This window comes from Mastigoproctus giganteus, chromosome 13 (assembly GCF_048544385.1).
Source record: "Mastigoproctus giganteus isolate SK-2022 chromosome 13, ASM4854438v1, whole genome shotgun sequence".
NCBI lineage: Eukaryota > Metazoa > Arthropoda > Arachnida > Uropygi > Thelyphonidae > Mastigoproctus > Mastigoproctus giganteus.
In genome coordinates, this window is record NC_143587.1 from 42693111 (window position 1) to 42714308 (window position 21198).

At 35.3% G+C, this 21198-nt stretch overlaps 1 protein-coding gene across 1 annotated transcript in view; it reads right to left on the bottom strand.

Annotated features, from left to right (window-relative positions):
- TppII (Tripeptidyl-peptidase II) overlaps positions 1–21198 on the bottom strand; it is a 647643-nt gene that overhangs the window by 268709 nt on the left and 357736 nt on the right. Inside the window, exon 17 of the mRNA XM_090387764.1 lies at positions 6841–6947. Within this exon, the coding sequence (XP_090243890.1) occupies positions 6841–6947 (107 nt within the window). The remainder of the gene's footprint in view (positions 1–6840; positions 6948–21198) is intronic.

A 21198-nucleotide genomic window follows, 5' to 3' on the forward strand; every position in this document is an offset into this window, starting at 1 on the left:
CAAATAGGTTCCTAAATAGAGAATATCCCATTACATCCATCAATAATATAAAATTAGAAGCTGAAAATAGAATACTTAATAATACAAATAATGATAGAATTAAAATTAAAAATATTTTATTGTAATACCCTATGTTAAACAATGGAACAGACAAATTAACCTTTTTAGAAGTATAGAAATGAAAATAATAGCAAAACCTGTCCATAAATTAATTTATGGACAGGTTTTGCTATGGATAAATAATTATAATTATTTATGATGCTAAAGAATCACACTGTATTATCACCTTCAGTACAATCACATGACCTCATTTACCACATGTGAGGACAGTGATTCTAGTTATGTTGGATCTACAAGATGTGTCTTAGACTTGAGGGTAAAACAACAGGAAGTATCAGTCCATGCTTTGTGTATGAATGCTTCAGAACTTGCATTTCACGCGATACATGAAATTCACACATTCCTTTTTAATCAGGCCAGAATTTTAAATATACACGATTATACTAAGCTTATTTCAATTATTTAAATAAGCTTATTATTTTGTTTTATTATTTAAATATACAACATGAGTATACTATTGCCAAAAACTTGGAAATGAAATTACAAAGAAATTCTATCAATATCCGTCGGCCATTCCTCATTTCTGATTCGTGGTCATTTGATGTGTTCAAATGACCACGAATTAGTCTCCCATTTATAAATTCCCGTACATACTAAGAATTCCTTCAGATGGAATAAAAAGGAACTCCTTGTTTATTCTTAAATAGTAGTAATAACTTAATATTTTAACTTTATTTTTATAATAGTACAGCAGGCCCTTGTTATAATGCAGTTCGCTTTACGTTGATTCGCTATAATGCTGTTCTTATAACCCGTATCTGATTATAATGCTGTCACAAATCGCTATAACGCTCTTTTACAGATTGCATTTTGGGATATTTAACGAAATCGTTTCATTTGATGGATTCAATAGCTTGAAAATGAATAGCAAAACAGCATTAAAATGCTTCCCACGCCGACTTGAGAAATTTTCCGACACGCAGTGAAATTTTCTCGAGCATTAATGCAATTGCAGTAGTTTGTTGTTATGTAGTTCCAAGATCAACATTTAAAAAAATTATCAAGTATATTGCTTGTAATATTTGCATTATATGCATTTATCCGAAGTCTAGTCATCACTCAGTACAGTATTAGACATCGTGCGTAACAACGGACAGTTTACTCAAACATTGTATCATAATTAATGCAACCAACGCAGTTACATTTACGAAGAGTTAATAATGGCGGATAAGAATGAAAAATCAACAATGTCTGGATGCAGTACGAAGACTATAAATGTAAGAAAAACACTGAATTTGGAAATTAAATTAGATGTTTTGAAGCAAATCAATTCCGGTCAACGAAAAATGGATATGCGACATAATTTAGGACTGGCAAATTTAACTGTAAGACCAATTATAAAAAAATAAAGAATTAATTTTAGCAGCGGGAAAGACAGCTGTTCCACTGCAAGCAACAGATTGGTCCACTGGATATTGATGGTTCAACTGTTGATGATCCTGCACAGGTGGCTAACAAACTAAAACTATTTCTCGCTGCATTAATAAATTATTTCTCGCTGCATAAGAACCACCGCCGTGCAATCCTCTGTATTGGTGGATCGATCGGAGGAGGAGGAATGGGTGGTTTGGTTCTTCGATTGTTTCGCCTTTGCGACGATTTGTATAGCAATTGAAATGCAGCGATTCCATGACCATTATTGGCCTCATGGTCCTCTGTCGATATGGGGCATAATGGTCAGTCTATTATTTTGATATTTTGTTTTTCTTTTAGTAGTTCTTTTAACCCCTTTTTTGGTGATATTTCACGTTTTTCAGAACTGGTACCTTCGAGGGGGGGTACCTCTAAATCATATTATAATTGGCATTATTTTATATCGGTTTTATTAATTGGATTTAAAGTGCTAAATTATATAGGGGACTATCAGCTACTGTTTGTCTCATTACCTTTACTTCTCCCTCCCTGTTAGGTTTATTTTATTTTACGTTATTTTTATGTTAATTTTTCGCTCTACATTTTTTGCCATACTACTGGCTTATGTTTTATTTTGTTTTATTTTGAATTATCGGATATATCTGGGCTTCATGTGGAGGATATGCATTTTGCTGCCTTTAATGATAGTTTAATATTTATTTATTTCTTTTCTTATTTTATGTTAAACTTTTCAGCCTTTATTTAAATATATACATATATACTGCAGTAAAGTTTGCACCAGAATTCATAATTAACCTCTTCTTTTTTTCTTCCAAGAAATCCATGGACAACTGTTTTAAATGATTGTTTGTTTGTTATTTGGTTTTTAGGAGCATTAGCAACTAAGGCCATATTGCTCCGGGATATGCGGTGGTCATTCCCTGACCTTTCCGCATCCTCCGTATTTGGTGGTGACGGGCTCAAACCCCGGTCTAATCAAGAAGCGTGTGCTATGCACTGCTGCTCCTTCCCACCTGGCTATGGAGGCGGCATGTTTTAAATGATTGCCAAGTTGCTAGCTTAGAATTCTGTAGCTTTGTTTCAAATATATCTTTGAGGAGTTTAAGGCATAATGGAAATTCCTTCTTTCATATTTTTTTTTTCAGTTGTTATATTGAGAATCATTTATGTTAGGCAGCAGCATCCACTTCTTTATCCAGAGCCTTAATAGAATTCTTCATTAATCTGTTTTATATACAAAGGTGGAAGACGAATCTCTTTTGGTTTAACCAGTGGAACATATTTCATATTACTTTTCCATAGTAAAAATTCTTCTCTCTTTTTGCACCTCTGCATAATGTTTTTCTATCGCATGACTGTCGCACAAACATAGAAAACAATAGTATTTTGTGAAATCTCCTTACAGACAAATGAGTAATCCAGTTACTTAAGATTGCTACAGATATTCCGAGCAAAGACATGATACATTATTGCACTCAGGAACTTAGACAATTTCATATGCTCCTTTGAAGATAACAGCTGAAATAAATGTAATAATGGCAATGCACTTCCATTTGGCAGCAAAATTGCTTTTAAACTTAATTTTGAGGTATCAATAAATAATGCCATTCATTAGGACGATGGTCAATGTTAAGATCATTCAGAAGACCACTAATATCTTTACAGAAACATATACCATCTTCCATGATGAAATATTCTGAAACCACTTCGTGATGTTTTCAATATACAGTTGGACCTTTATATAAGGAAACTGATCGTTCACTTGAAAAAATTCATTAAACAGAAATTTTGTTATAAGAAATATGACCTTTTCAGCAATGTAAAATACTGTAATTCAACATTTGAAATATAGAAAATAAATCAGAAATAAGTGGAAATTAATAAATGTTTTAACATTTTAAAACAATTCATTAGTAATATATACATATTAAGAAATGACTGCTTATGCAATACATACAATATATTAGTGCACTTTTAAGAATTATTTTGTAAAATATTTGGGTACTTTTTTGTTGTACATTGGATTTTACTGTACATAATTCAGAAAAATGTTCGAATTTGTTTAAATACTCAAATATATTTTCTGGCACATTTTCTTCACACTGAAGACGTAGATGCAAAGTTTCAAATGCTGCCAACATTTCATGTTTGGAAGGTTTAATACTGCCTTCATTTAGACAACTTACGCATTTACCTCCTCCCATGTGTAACTATCCAGCTGACCTTTAAATTTCTCCGACCTGTCAACCTCTACCACCTAAGCAGATAACTTATTCCAGTAATTTATAACTCGCTGGCTAAAATAAAAAACTTTCTGCAATCCAACCTATACTTCTCCCCATAACTTGAATTCATGGCCCGATGATGGGCTGGATATTTTCATTCAATCCATCGTCTATCACTAGGTCTCTGAATACTCTCCAAAATGTTGGAGTTACTTGGATATTCAGCTACAATAACGTCAACTCCTAATAATTCGTCAAGAACAATTTCTCCACTGATCAAACCTCTCACTTGGAGTTTTTCCCAAGATAGTTCAATATCTTTAGTAGTTCATCCCTCTCTTCACTGTTAATTGGTGTTTTAACAAAACTTGCTTTTTTGTGAAAAAATTCTTAATTGTTTCTGTCACACCTGGACTCCACACTTGCACCAACTCTGATATGCATATCTGCAAATCTATAACAGAATCTATAGGTTAGTTGGTTGATTGGTTTCTATTCTTGGTATAATTGTTTTCCCATATGAGCCTTCGGTAGTGCATTTTTAAATTCTTGATAATGCCTTGGTCCATTGATTGCAGTTTAGATGAAGTTTTTGGAGGAAAGAAAAGAAGCTCCACACTTGTAAGTTTCAAAATTACTGAGCAAAGGTGAGCAGGGCAGTTGTCAACAATCAATGTGATTTTTCTGTTTTCTTTCATCATCTTCCTATCAAAATTTAAAATCCACTGTTCAAAAATTTCACTTGTCATCTAAGCTTTTTTGTTGTAATTCAACCCTAATGACTTTACTCCTTTGAAATGTCGGGTTGTTTACTCTTGCTTATTACCAAAAGCTTCAATTTTTCATTATTGGCTATATTTGCACCAATCAAGGCTGTAATTCTCTCCTTACTATTTTTACCTAAACATTTATCACCTTTAAAAGTTTGTCTTTTTTGGCAAATATTTTAAAAACAGACCTGTTTCATCAACATTGAATATGTTTTTGGGCTCGTAGTTCTCCATAATTTTTTCAAAGCTGTTTCTTTCCAATGGGTACAGTTTTCTTCGATTACAACTCCACTTTCACCAGAAATAAAATTTTCAAGAAAGCTGTGGTGCTTTTTAAATTTGTCAAAACTGGCTTGGAATGTTTTATGACCCAGAAAAGATGCATACTCCATAGCCTTTTCTTTTATTCCTAATATCAGTATGTTTTTGTCTAGAATCAACTTCACCCACTCTACATCTTCATAAAGGCATAATTTCGCACAAAAAAACTATCTGCCATGTGGGCACCCTATTGGCCATTACAGACTTGAACAAATGCCTATTATATTAATTTAATCTTAAGAAAGTTTATTATAACGTTGCATTGAAATATAATTTAAATTTATAAATAATTACTAGTATGTAATATAACCATATAAAATACAAAATACTAATAAAATTTAACTTCTAAAATTACATTTAGAAGTTAAATTAGAATTAAAGTTGTTAAAAAGGACACAACCTTGGTAAAATGGTTGTAATGGCTGTAAGACATACTTAAATGTCAACCTAAAAGTTTACTCACTATTGAATCTGTTGTATTTTACTAAGGCAACTGATCCTATTATAACAATCCTCATCTGTTTTAGAATGATGCTCATAACTGTTCAATAATCAACTGGAGTTTCCTCTAGGAAGTTGCATACATTGTATGTTATACTGTGTCAAGATTATGGCAACTGCACCATACACAGAAAAGTATACACTTTGCGCTGGTCTTTGAGGGTTTGGTCTCTCAAAATATTCTTTTCCCCAGAGGTCCAAACTTCAGGTCTTGAGTGATATGCAGCTGGAGCATCCAAAGAAAGAAAGAACATCAAGAGGCCTAACCTTTGAATACCAGTATAGATCATATACTGTTTTCTCCAAAGCTAAAAGGCAAAGCTGCCAGCATCCTGAGACCACACAATGTACAACAATTGCAACTTCCCAACAGAAAACTCCAATTGATGTGTACTTCGGTAATTCCCACCCCTGATATGAGCAATAGAGTGATATATTAAGATATAATATTACTATGTCAGGAATATAATGCATGCTACAATGATAAGCAAAAGGACTGACTGTCTAGCACATGCACAAAAAACATTAACAGACAGTTGCATGGTGTCTTTGTTTTGCCAATCATTCGGAGCAGGGGATGCAATAAAAAAACTAAAATGGGAAACTTCAAAATTTCGTTTTTAATTCTTTTAATTTTAATCATTAAATTGTATAATGAAATGAAAGCATATCATTAGAAACAACAGCCGTGTTATCCAAAAGAAAAATTTCTGGAATAGAGTAAAGTGGGTGAAAAACTAGAAATTGAAACACCATGAAAAGTTACCATAATAACAATAGTTTTTGATGTACATTGTGCCATAAAGAATTTTTTTACATCTAAACTATTGCAATCAAAAATAATTAATGGTAGAGATTGAAAGTGAATATCATACTGGACAAATACTAAAATTCATAATGATGTGATTATAATAGATATTTAAATTTATAACTTTTACTGTTTTCAGTGTATAGAATACACAAAGTGAGCCAACTAATGGGTTAAGGATGGCCTTTAACCCACTAGCTCAACCTAACCACACGGACACCATCTGCAATGAGGAATGTAGTTTAGCTATAGTTAAGAATTTTTAGTAGGAAACACATCATATTAATTTCTGTGATGCTTGATTATTGGCCATCCTTGATAAAATTATTCAGGATGACCAACAATGCCATCACTGCCTTGAATATTCATAGTACAGGGTCAACTATTGAGATTAAAATGAAAGCTCAGAATTCACTTCATCTTTGAATCCTTGATAAATGACATGTAATGGTAAGAGAAGGGGTGGAGGGAGAAGGAGAATACAACAGATTGAAGATGGCTAACAAGAAGATATCATTTTCAGTCATTGCCATATGGAAGATCACATGAACCTACCTGTAGTTTGCCTATATATATAAGGGTTTACCAAGCAAAGGCTTCTTGGTTAATAAAGTTGAGGTAGAAAGCCAAAAGGTACAAAGATTTAAATAAAGTCTGAAGGTATATTTCCATGTTCTCAGTTAAGTCAGTGCATTACTTATAGTATCTTAATTTAACTCACCTGCCCAAGTTGCTCCTGAAGGCACTTCTAAAAATTCTCTAACAACCATACCCGGCTTCAAAACAATATTATTAAAATTCATTGTCCAGTTAGCAGTGTCTGTAATTCTGAAAATATACCAAGATCCATAGCTTTCATGACAAGAAGCGCATTTTGAAATTAATCTTCATAAATATTAAGAAAATAAAAGATAATTACACTAATTGGTTTTAAAACAAAAACTTGAATATTTGAAGTAATCCAAAAAAATTAACTTTAATATTCAAAAACAAAACTTACTAATGTGAATCTGTATAAAAATGAGTCAGTACACATTAAAACAATTAAAAATGAATTTCTTATATATAATTTCTCCCTGAATGAAAAGTAATAAAAAAAAATTCTTTTTAAAAGTTAGTAACATTACATACCATTTCTGCACAATCTTGCATCCTACACCAACTTATCATAAAGAAAGACAGCTTATATGTTATTATAAAAATTATATAAAGAACTGAAATTGATAATTTCACCCTATCCAGGTTCTTGAACTAATTGTCAAGAATTCCTGAAATTCAAATTATGGGTGCTGTTATAGTATAATTGTTCCATTTTTCAAGTCAATTTAATTGCTGATGCATTATAATTTTTATTTAATGATATTTATACAGTCGATTCCGGTTAATTGGGACACATTGGGACAGATCACTTTGGTCCAATTAAGCGGCTGCCCCAATTAAGCGAAATTTTAATGAACTGAAAAGCACATTCTAACGGAGGCAAAAAAGGTATGGATAAAATAAAGGGAATGTGGTATTTAAAGAAAGCACAATGTATTTAAGTTATATTGGTACAAACATTTATTTAAAAATAACTAAAGCTAAAAGCAAACAAAATGTATGTATGAACATATAATGTACATATGTAAAATGAAGATACAGTACAGAATAATGTCTGTGTCAAGCAAAGGTTACACATTACTTAAGGGTTCTTCCTTTTGAAAAAAATTATGAAGTGTACCCTGACATGTTCTCTTTATGGACTGCAATTGAACAAAGTCGGCGCAGGTATCTAATGCTGATAAAGGACTGCCTTCATTGCCTTCCTGCATGAAATAACATCTCAATTCAGCGATACATTTCCTAGCATCCTGGTTAGTCACTCACTTAGGTATATCATCATCATAATTTTCTTGGTCTTTTGGTGTCTCTGAGTGTTTTGCCGCAATTTGTTCAATAATCGTTTCCACATAATCTTCATTTCCATCGTGGCATTGAAGGTTATTGTCAATCGTTAAAATTTCTTCACAATTTGGGACTTCTTGCAGTTCCAAAGCCATTTCATTTTCTGTACAGCTTATCGCGTCTGAATCACAATTAGTTGTGAAACCACATTTAGCAAAACAATTCCAAATTATTTTGCTGCTTATTCCTTGCCAGCTATCGGTGATAAATTGTACAGCTTTTAACCTAGAAACTTTTGCACTAACTTCTATTGATTTTGAAGATGATGTCAGCAGATTTTCCTCAATTGCTTCAAGGATGTGATTAACCAGCTTTCCGCAATAATAGGTCTTCAAATTTTTTATAATTCCCGCATCCATAGGCTGTATCAGGGATGTGGTGTCCATAGGCTGTATTAGGGGGGTAAAAATTCCAGTTCAATATTTTTTAAACCAGCTACAATAGAGTGTGCAGTGCAGTTGTCCAATATCGACAGAATTTTTCTCGACTTCCATTGCAGTTCCGCATCCCGGTTCATTGGCCATTGTGTAAAAATATGTGGTCATCCACGCCTTCTTATTGGCATAATACGAAACTGGCAAACTGCCTATTGTAAGCCCCTTGAAACAACAAGGTTTGGTACTTTTACAAATAACCAAAAGTTTGAGTTTATCATTTCCTGACATGTTTGAGCAGCACAACACTGTTTCATTTCCTGACATGTTTGAGCAGCACAACACTGTTACACGATCCATTGCTTTCTTTGAACCAGACAGTGTTATGTGTTGATAGCTGAGGGAACCATCCAGCATAGCACGATAATACAGACCTGTTTCATCGGCATTGTAAATGCCATCCCCACTAAATTTTTTAAACAACTCAGGGCAGTTTTTCAGATTTACATTGCTCAGCACTGTCCTTCTCGCCATGTGCTTTTTGTAACTGATGTCATGTCTACACTTCCATCGAGACAACCAACCATCCATCGCTTTGAAATTTATGTGACCTAGCATTTTGGCCAACTCTTCTGACTTGTTTTTTAGCATAGGGTCGCTTACACACACTCCTCGTTTAGATACAGTGGAAAACCATTGATTAAAAGCATCTTCGACGTCTAGATCTTTGCCTTCCCTCTTTCGCTTATGAGATGTTTTCTTTAAATCCACGCGCAATGTCCACTCTTCTCTAAGTTTTTCTTGTTGCTATAGCAGTCGTGAAATTGTAGATTTTGGCACCTTTATTATCTCCGCTAGCTGACAATGACTGATGTTAGGAGGTTGACTTTTTATCTTGTCAAGAATAGAGATTTTTTCTGAAAGCGACAAATCTTTACGTGGCATCTTGACAGGGGTCTTAAATGTACTGAAAAAAAGGGGAGGGGAAACCAAAATCAGTGCACTGTTTGGTACAGTTTTTAACCTATTCTAACCCACAAGATGTATACATATGTAGCTAGTGTGATCGTAAACAACTGCAAGCAAAATTTCTTCAGAGCGGAACACGTGAGAATGGAAACATGTGATGCCTACCATTACCCTGCTGATATTTAAAGGTGTACTGAATAATAGAGAGTACTGCTGAAGAAGAAGGCTGGAGCCTTTGAAAGCTACGGGATTTTATCGCTTTTAACTTAGTATATTTTAATGCATTTTAATCTTGTGTTTTAATACTTTTAATATTGTAATACGTATATTAATTTTGTAAATACAGGTTATTGTAAATATAGTTATCAAGATTTGTTTTGTTTTATTTTAATTTTATTTTACTCCATGAAAGGTTGGTGAAAAAACGCTAAGAACGTAATATGAATATATCCAACCTCAGAGGCCTATTTGAGGAGAAAATTTCTTCAGAATCCGATTACCAGGACATAGAACAAACGTAAAACAACCACTATACAGCATGATTTTGCAATAACTGATTCGGCTGCTGCCTGCACATGATCTCTTTGTTACGAACAATCTAAATTAGTTTATTGTTCAATAAACTATATTTAGATGTTTGTGCGCACCATCTAAATATAGTTTATTGTTCAATCAAGACCTTCATTGCCCCAATTAAGCGGCAAGTTGGCCCAAATAAGCGGAACAAATTCAGGCTAAATATTTGTTTTGTTTCTGTTCTCCATAATTTGCCCCAAATAAGCAGCTGCCCCAATTAACCGGAATGCACTGTTTTATGAAATTTTAATTTCATAATATAAATACAGTCGATTCCAGTTAATTGGGACACATCAGGACTAGTGCATTTTGGCCCGATTAAGCGGTTGCCCCAATTATCCGAAGTTTCACGTAAAAAAAAGTTAAAAATACAATGGACCCCCGCTTTACAATTGGTTCACTATACAATCAAATCATGTTACGATGGAGTCACCTAAGTAACGTACCGTTCACTATACGATGTGTAGTAAGCACTGTTCATTGTGATCACGTTTGTGAATTGAATTTTAGTTCTAATAAACAGTGATTCTAATTAGCGAAAATAGGTGGAATATTATCCACAGGCTATAAAAGTAAAGATATATTAAGCACAAATTTACCCTTTATTACTTTACCAATTAAAAAATTAAATGATACGTGAAAATCGGAATTAATACATACTCTACTATGTACATACTAACTAGATGACATTTCTGTTCACTGACATTTGTGGATGGGGGTTAAAATTCAAAACAGTAAAAAGATAAGCAATCAATGACAAAAACATGGCACACACAAATTGCAAGTAACACGATATGCACAAGTGAGAACAGAATAACAAATTACGAATCTTTAAAAATAGGAATGAAGAGAAGATTATGAAAATTAATTTTTTTATATGATTGAATATTTCATGGAAGTGTAAACACATTTTACCATAATAACCCACAGAATTCCAGCTGTCGGTACTATCGCAAATTCAATAAGATCGAGTTTACTATCCGTTTATGATAGATTGCGGTAACAGAAAAGCCCAATAAACATGTGACTGCTACTTGTTTTTATTGTTTAATGGTTGTGACCTCCAGAAATCGGATCGAACCATGTGGTAAGATCGGAGACAATCGTAGAGTGATCTCCAGTGCTGCGGTCTCCTGCCCCGATTAAACGGCATGTTGTCCCAATTAAGCGAAGTAAACCCTGGCTATTTTCTCGATTGGGTTCTGTTTTTTAAGATTTGCCCCAAACAAATGGCTGTTCATATTAACCGGTGGCCCAAATAACCAGAATTCATTCTATCATTAAATGTGCAAAAATACTAGTGATATTCCCAATGAGTCCTACAGATTGAATATATTAAATTAACTACTGACAAGCAATATAATGGATATATGCTAGTAATAATATTAATTTTAAAAAATAATGAAAAGCATAATTTCTCAAAAGCTTGACTAAAATTACACATTCATACCAACTAAGAAATACTGTTCCAGGCTTAGACCTAAATGGCTGTTAGATGAAGTGATGAGACTTGTGGCAAAGAAGAAAAATGCATGGGATGCATATAATTATCATGTGATACAGAAACCTATGGTAGATATTACTGGTTTATGATCAATTCACAAAGCAGAGTTAGGCAAGCTATGGCAGATTACGAGAAGTCTCTGGAAAAAGAATGCCAAGGAAAGGAGCAAAGACTTCTTTACTTATATTAACAGCAGAAAGAAGGGGCTGAATCACATTGGTCTACTTGATGTCGATGGTTTAACTGTTGACTGGATTGGATCAGATTTTTCTAGCACATGAGCAGCAGTGGCTAATCTGCACCAAGACAAAGATAACAATTGATTCTTGTAACTTTGAAAGAGGTTATCTGGTAAAACGTTTAGGTATAAGTTTAAAAGGCGGTATATATTCTAAAAATATAAGCTTATTTTATATACATGTATATAAATTAGTAAGCAGTAAAAAACTAAAAGGAGCTGACACCTTATTGTCAGATAAAATTTGTGTAAAAATGAGTGTACGAGGCTCAGTCAGATGGTTAAAAGCGGTAAAGTGCATATTATTAAAATCTGGACACTTGATTAAAATATGTATCACAGGACTCACACATAGGAGGGTCATCAGCCCTCATCAAGAAAGAATGTGTCATCTGACACATTCTTTCTTGATGAGGGCTGATGAAGAAAAAATGTGTCAGATGACTGTTTCCTATGCGGGTCTGAGTAAGAACTTCCTCTTTATGATTCCTGCATAGACTAGACTGCCACAGTTCGATTAAAAGCTTTAATCTGATGTAATTTATTGGTAGTCTGTCTATTCCATGAATCATGCCACTGGATGTGAATCTTTTTGTGTATTATGCCTGTAGTCTTGCACAGCAGGCCCTCGTTATAACGCAGTTCACTTTATGCTGATTCGCTATAACGCTGTTACAAATCACTATAACGTTCTTTTACAGATTGCATTTTTGGCATATTTAACGAATGCTCAGTGAAAATTTCTCGCATGCTAATTTAATTGCAGTACAGTGACTTGTTACATAGTTCCGAGATCAACATTTTAAAAAATGATCAAATATATTGCTTGTAATATTTGCATTATATGCACTTATCCGAAGTCTAGTCATCACTCAGTATGAGACATAGTTCGTAACGGACAGTTTACTCGAACATTGTGTCATAAATGCAACCAATGCAGTTACATTTTCGAAGAGTTAATAATGGCAGATAACAATGAAAAAGCAACGTCTGGACACAGTACGAAGACTACAAAATGTAAGAAAAAGACTGAATTTAAAAATTAAATTAGATGTTTTGAAGTGAGTCAATTCCGGTCATCAACAAGCAGATGCCATAATTTAAGACTGGCAAGTTTAACTGTAAGAACAATTATAAATAATGAATTAATTTTAGCAGTGGGAAAGACAGCTGTTGCACCGCAAGCAACTAGGGCTAGGCTGGCTATTAGGATTGAAATGGAGAGACTTTAACGAATATTGTTGAAGATAATATCAAATGCAGAATTCAGTTAAGTTAAATATTATTAAAAAAAAAGAGAGAGAGAGTTTAGCCTATATGATGAGCTGAAGAAAAGTCACCTAAAAAAAAAAAAACGTTAAACCATTTAAATCTAGTAACAGCTGGTTGAATATATTTAAAATCCAGAGAGAAGCTGCAAGTACAGATCAAGAAGCCGAAACTTTCAAAAAAGAACTTGTAAAATTATTGAAGAGGGGTATTGTGTCTTATACTTAATATATGATACTTCTCACTTTCAATATGATACTTCTCAACAAGTTTTTAACATAGATGAAGCAGGACTTTTTTGGAAACGAATGCCTAAAAGAAGTATCATATTGAAAGAAGTAAAAAAAAAACATGCCAGGTTTCAAAGCGGCGAAGGATCGATTGACTTTATTGTTGGGTGGTAACGCTGCGGGGGATTTAAAATTAAAACCCCTTTTAGTTTACCAAGAAGAGGGCCAAAGTACAACCCAAAAATTGACACATTTTTCATTATTAAATTCATCAATTAAATTAAATCAATGATTTTATTTAGAATTTTAAGTTTAATATTGATACGTAAGTAGTTACCACATAATTATATACGTATGTAATGCAGAATATTTTATATGTACAAATATTTGAATATTAAATATTTTGACCGACATTTGTGCATCTTTTCACTACCATTTATTATTGATTAGGAAATATCCTATGGCACCGGCCGCAACTCACAAATACATGTTACCTTATTGGAACGCGGTGCTCGCTGAGCGCAGATTCACTTAGTGCTCTATTTTTCCAGAACGAATTATCAGCACTGAATGGGGGTCACCTGTATAGGGGACTGACAAGCAGCAATTATCGGGAATTGCTGATTTAGCATCAGCTAAATCATATTCCCTAATCCAAAGGTGGCTGTGAATCCAGCAGAAACAGATATCGTATTCACGTTCAAGGAGAGAGTGGATCTTCTGCTGAACTTGAAACAGAACTGGGTGAGGATTATATCTCACCGATAATAAAGCCTGTAAGACATTCAAAGAATCAGAATATAAAATGAACCATTGGTGATGTTATTCACTAATATGGTCCAGGGCTAACTCAATAGCATGCAACTATGCAGTAAATTTGCTGCATTCAGGGAGTATCTGCTCTGATATGAGGAGACAGCTGCAGATCCTACATATGTTTATGACTTTGAGCCGTCTGGTGCGAAGTCAGAATATTCAGCTTGGTGTGTTGAATAGAGCTGTAAGTAGACAGACGATGAAGTATCTGATTTTCTCCAATTTTTAAGGGAAAAGTCGCATGTTGGAACGTAAGCATGCCAGGTTGGAATGGGCTGCTTTGGTGTTTGGGCAACCTGTCTACCTTGATTTCAAGTTCTCTGAGTAGGACATGAATACCAAAAGGACGATTGGCAATGTGACAGACATTGTATAAACTTTCCCACCGTGGCTCAAAAATGGATGGCCATGTAGGATGATCTGGCAGGGATTTCAGTTTGAAAGCATACTTTAGAGACAGTTGCTTAGGTCGAAGCAATAACGATGGTTCATGCACTTCAACATATAGGCTCTGGACAGGAGATGTTTGTTATGCTCCAGTAACGAGATGAATAGCTTGATGATGAATAGGGTCCAGCCATCAAAGTATACTGCTTCTGGCTGACAAGTATACTTGGGACCGGTAGTCTAGTTTGTATTGTACTAGTTCAAGGTAAATGTGTAATAGGGTGCTTCGGTTTGCATCCCAAAGTGTAGAGGAGAGACAGCGGAGAATATTTAGGGTTCCCTCTCTTGCACTTGGTACAGAGTTGACAGATGTGTTTCAGGAAGGTCAACTTTTTATCAAATACGAGTCCCAAGAATTTTGTGTCTTCTACTACTGGAATAGCATTGTCTGAGCTTCAATTCAGGTTCAGGGTGAAGATCATACTTATGACAAAAGTGTACACAAATGGACTTCTGCAGCAAGAACCTGAATCCATTAGCAAGAGCCCAGAAATTAAGAATATTAATGTCTTGTTGCAGTTGTTTTTCAATAACCCTCATGTCGCATAACTGACAAAATATGCTAAAGTCCCTAGCATCAGCAAGGGCACATGATGCAAGAAAGCCAGCTCATATAGCATCAGCCAAAAAAAAAAAAAAAAAACACCCCTTATTTCACCCATCCCCTCACTCCAAATGTTTGTCAAGTTCTGCCTTGAATCTATTTAAGCTATCAACTTCTGCAACGACAGATGGAAGTTTGTTCCAGTAATCAACCACCCGTAATTAAAGGCAAACTTCCGCACATCTATTCTACAACCGTCTTTCCTCAATTTGAATTTATGCCCTCTCAGGTGATTATTCTGAGAAGGAAGAAGAATCCCATTGGTATTGATCATGCTCAAACCATTCAAGGCTTTATACACCACAGTCAGATCACCTCGCAGGTGCCTAGTCTCCAGACACTGTAATTCACAAAACTTAAGCCTTTCTTCTAAGAGCAACCCTTTGTTCCATTCACTAATCTTGTTGCACTTCTCTGCATTCACTTCAGCAGCTCTACATCCTTCCTAAAATGAGGCCTGTAGTCCTGTATACAGTACTCAAGATGTGGCCTGACCACTGTCTTATACAAGGGGATAATCACCTCCTTTTCCCTGCTAGAAAAATTCCTGTATATCATTGACAAGACACCATGAGCTACTCTTGCAGATCATCTGCACTGCTCTGAAAACTTCTTATCTGCCTGCACAATTACCCCCAGGTCCTTTTCATTCTCTACCACTACCAGTGTAGTACCACACAGTTGATTCATTACTCTGGGATTACTGCTTCTAATATGCAGTAGTTAACATTTGTCAATGTTAAACTTCAGATGCCACTTTCTGCCCATCTACTCAACTTTTCTAGATCTTGTTGCAAAAGTGTGGGGGGTGTGGAATTAAATGATGTTTTATTCTTATTTTTTTTTTTATTTTTTTTTCGTTTGTTCCCTTTTAATGTTTATCCACTTTATTCTTATTTCCCCCACTTATGCATCTGACTTTTACTTCCTAGGAGAATTCCAAATTCAAGGGAACTTCTCGATTAATCGTAATTCCCTTCGGAAGAGATGGGTGTTCCAGGATGACAAACTACACACACAAATATATAATATAACATAGTTTATTCATATATATATACAACATAAAAAAATTGAACAAATAAGGCATGTACTATTAATATTCAACTTTGTCTACTTAGTATTAGTTATATATATAACTAAGTACATTGGTTATACTCTATTAACATTATCCCTTCCTTTACAACACAAACAATATTAGTACAGCAACTGTTATAGTTTCTTCCTTGCACATGATCCATAATTCCCTTACATGCTCCATAATTCTTACCTTATACACTGGTCTAGGACTTTACCCTCCCCTTCCAAAATGCTAATCATACCTACATTTTTCAGGAAACAACTTATGACAAATATTCCCTTTCTCTCCTTTGCTTATAACATAACATATGTTTTATTATTAATCAAAGCCACTACTATCATTAACACCCTCTTCTTCTTCTTTAGTTCCTTTCACTAATTACAAAGTTATACCTGTCAAATTTCTATTATTATTATCTAACTTATCTCTCTCTACATTACGTATATATTTTTATACATGTATATATCTCTCAGTATCTTAAATCTCCACTAATCTGTTATTAGGGTCCTAAAGTCCTTTAAGGTAACGAGAATACTATGTTTGTCACTTACTTAATTTCTTCTTAGGCGGCTTCGCTGTTTTGTATCCTCCCACTCTTAGTTGGAAATGTCATCATCGTATATCAGGGCATTCATTCTAGAACTCCTAACGAATTTTCTAGTGAGGATCACAATTCTGGTATTCTGATGGACTCACTGTACACCTGAACTGGGCTGGCACGTTGCATACTATCATACTCCGTCGATATGGAGGTTGCTATCTCCATCCTGAGGCCTTTTCTCACCTTATACGGCTATCTTGTCCACAAGAGAGCTCACAGGGGCTACCTTCGCTCCACCTAATAAAACACTTTCGAGAAGAAGACTTCACAGGGCTCTACCCTTTTTTACTCCTCCTTTCACAAACTTCTTATTAAAATAAGAATTATTGGACAGTGCTCGTTAGCATATGGCTACTATCCATGACGGATTGACTCGCAAAAACGGCCACTGCTCTTGCCTTCCTATGACGGACCGGCTTAATCTTCTTACTCTTCCTAACACCCCCAAAAACTCAACTGCTGCTAACACATAATTTCTACAACAACGAAACCCTCCACTATTAACTGTTACTAACTTACTTTTCCTTACACTGACGAAACTCTTAACTGTTGTGTCCACTGACTATTTAAATTTCCTTAAAACCATCACCAAACTCAATTCAGTGTGTTGTGTCCAAACTATCTCACCCAACTATCAGACACGACAGAAGACTCAACTTTGTACAGCATTACCCCATTTCCAAAAAAACTCACATCACTTCATTCTGCTTCTAACACCCATTTTTACCAACCACTCCAAGAAGGCTCCCTTCTTTGTCCCGTTTCTCACTTTTTGTTTCTCTGAATTACGTACCGCCTTTGTATGTCAGTTCTGCCCCCTTTTCTTTTTCTATAACCAATCTTCTCCTTTTCTTCGACTTTCTTTCTGCCCTATTCGTCCTTCGACTTTTCTCAAGCTAATTTTACTATGTACAATACAACCTCTTATTTTAATAAATTATAATTTTCCCAGATTGTCTGTTCCTTTGTGGCGCGCCGCTACTTTGTTTGTGCTTTAACGAATTTGTTTTTCACTATCTTCTAACCTTGCGATCTCCGACAGTCGGATGCCAATTTTAAAATCTCAATTTGACCCCTATTTACCACCAGGCTGGTCTCCGGGGGTCCTCGATCAAAAAGGAATGTCCGACCGATTGTGTCCTTCACGTATTTTTCTGTCCTAGCCTAAATTGTTCGCACCTCCTCGTCAGTAGCTCTGGCTACGTTCGGCCAGTAGTCTCCCACGGTAACTTTTACTGTTACCTTTTCTACATTTAATCTCTTTGCCTGTGACCCATTATCTAATTAGTATTTGTGGCCAGTACTGTTCTGCTGCTCCATATTGCCATTTCCTAATCTTTATTTTAAATAAATCTCACTCATTTCTAAAATAGTAAACGTGTAAGATTTTTCATCTTACAACAGCATACTGTCATTAACAACCCTGCCAACCTTTGTATCATCTGCAAACTTGGACATTAAGCCTGATATACCATCATCAATATCATTAATAAATACAGAAAACAATAATGGACCCAACACTGAACCTTGAGGGACTCCACCAATAACATTAGTCCATTGATTAGTACTCTGTCTTCTCCCACTCAACCATCCCTTTAACCATACCAGAAATTTGGCTCCAATGCCACACTGCTCCAATTTGTGCTGCAGTCTTCCATGTGCAACAGTATCAAAAGCCTTTCTAAGCTCCAAATATATGATATTAGCATTAGTAGAGGCATACAATGCAAGAAAGGAAGCTTATGCTGCATCAGCCAAAAAAAACCCCCTCCCATTTCACCCCTTTCCATTCGTTCCAAATGCCTGTCCAGCTCAGCCTTAAATTTATTTAGGCTATCAACTTCCACAACAAAAGATGAAAGTATGTTCCACCAATCAACTGCCCACTGACTGAAGGTAAATTTCTGCCATCTATTCCACAACTCTCTTTCCTCAATTTGAAATCATGCCCCCTCAAGTTTTTATTTTCAGCAAGAGGAAGAATCCCATCAGTATTCAGCTTGCTCATCCCAAGGCCATATACACCTCAATCAGATCACCTCACAGGTGCCTAGTCTCCAGACACTGTAATTTGCAATACTTAAGCCTTTCTTCATAAGAGCAACCCTTTGTTCCATTCACTAACCTTGTTGCCCTTCTCTTCACTCACTCCAGCAGCTCTACATCCTTCCTAAAATGAGGCCTGTAGTCCTGTGCACAGTACTCAAGGTGTGGCCTGACCACTGTCTTATACAAGGGGGTAATCACCTCCTTTTCCCTGCTAGAAAAATTCCTGTATATCATTGAAAAGACACCATTAGCTACTCTTGCAGACTTGTCTGCACTGCTCAGACCTCTTCATATCTGACTGCACAATAATCTACAGGTCTTTTTCACTTTCCAGAGTGTAGTACCACACTCTGTGACTCCAATATTTTTCCCTGGAACAGAAGTTAAACTAACAGGTCCATAATTATTTGTGTCACCCTTTGAACCCACTTTGTGAACTGGGGACACATTTGCACATGTCCAGTCCATGGGGACCTCCCCGACTCTAAGGATGCTCTCATAATTATGGCGAAGGGTTTGCTTACTTCCTTTGCTGCCTCCTTCATTATAACTGGATAGATTCAATCTGCCCCAGGTGTCTTTTTTTATGTTTAACTTCAACAATTTCTCCTCCACTTTACTCTCAGTTATCACAAAATCACTTAGCTTCCTGTTAGTTTGATAAACTTCTGGCATTCCCCTCCTTGAATAACTAATCATGTGTGAATGTACATACAAAATACTCATTTAGTTTATAGTTTCCATAAGTAAAGAACTCTTTGCACTTTTCTTTGCATCCTTTGCCAAAGATTTCTCATAATCTGCCTTCGCCTGCCTAACGTGCTTTGTGACTTGATTACTGACCAGCTTATATCTGTCGTAGGCTTTATGTCACCTGATAATTTATATGCATCCCGTGCATTTTTCTTCTCTGCCACGAGCCTTATTAATTCATCCAACATCCATTTAGGCCTGAACCCTGAACAGTATTTCTTAGTTGGTATGAAAAGCCTAGTAGCCTCCAAGTTTACATCCCAGAAAGCTTCCAATTTAGAATTCACAGTTGGTAACATCTTCAGTTGATCCCACTCTATAGAATTTAAAAACTGTCTGAGACCTCTGTAGTCACCTTTACAAAAACAAAACCCTTCCCTTTACCCTTGATTGTAGTTACATCTTTAAGTAAATCACACATCAGCACACTGTGATCACTGTCCAATTTCTTCTCCCAATTGTCACCAAACATACACTTGACAATAGCTTTTACACATGGGAAAATCAAATTTTCCACAATAGTATGGGCTTGCCCAGCCTTTGCTAATTAATAGCTTACTAAGTATGATACCTCAAGTGCTTTTCCGCCATCTTGATTTCCGAATGATATATGTGAATCAATATTATGTTATGAATTCTTGCAATTTCCGCTTAAAAATATCAACTGGCTTTCCCGCATAATTTTCATGTTTTGTTTCTAAATGACAAGACAAGAGGAGAAGGTTTCAAACTACTATTAGCGAGCACTTCTCCACAAATGACATACTGCGGACATGGATAGTCCTCATCTCCAAGAAATGAAAACCCAAATTCAATATAACCTTCACTGTATTTCCTCTTTTTACTATTCCTTTTCATACAGGTTTTTTGAAGGTTGTCTTGGGAAGAATTTGAGGGATGATTTTGATTTCCATGGTTCTCATTAATTTGCATTTTAACATCACTGTTCTTCATGCTTCCAGTCTTCAACCAACGATTCATAATGATTTTTAAAGTTTAAAAATTACTAAGAATAAACAATTTAATACTGCACAACATTCAAATCCAACACAATATTGTGCAGTGCAGAGACTAGCAATGTTTACTGGAGTTTGTCTGACACATGACTGAATGGTGCGATGCATATTGGCACATTTGCACCCAATCCTCCCACTGGCTATCTAATAGAAACCTTTGAAATTAAAGATTCTATATCCACGTTGTAACCAAGTTACAAAGGAGGTTAGGCAGGCCAAGGCAGATTACGACAAATTTTTTGCAAAGTATGCAAAGAAAAACAGCAAAGAGTTCTTTACTTATGTAAATTATAGAAGGAAAGGGATCATTTGCCTCTACTAATACTAAATCATTAGTATCAGTAGAGGCAAATGATGCAAGAAAGCAAGTTTATGCAGCATCAGCCAAAAAAAAAAAAAAAAACACATTCCACTTCACACCTATGCTCGTTCGAAATACCTGTCCAGCTGAGCCTTAAATTTATTTAGGCTATCAACTTCCACAACAAGAGATGGAAGTCTGTTCCAACAACCAACTACCCACTGGCCAAAGGCAAATTTCCACACATCTATCCTACATCTGTCTTTTCTCAATTTGAATTTATGCCTTCTCAGGTGATTGTTCTGAGCAA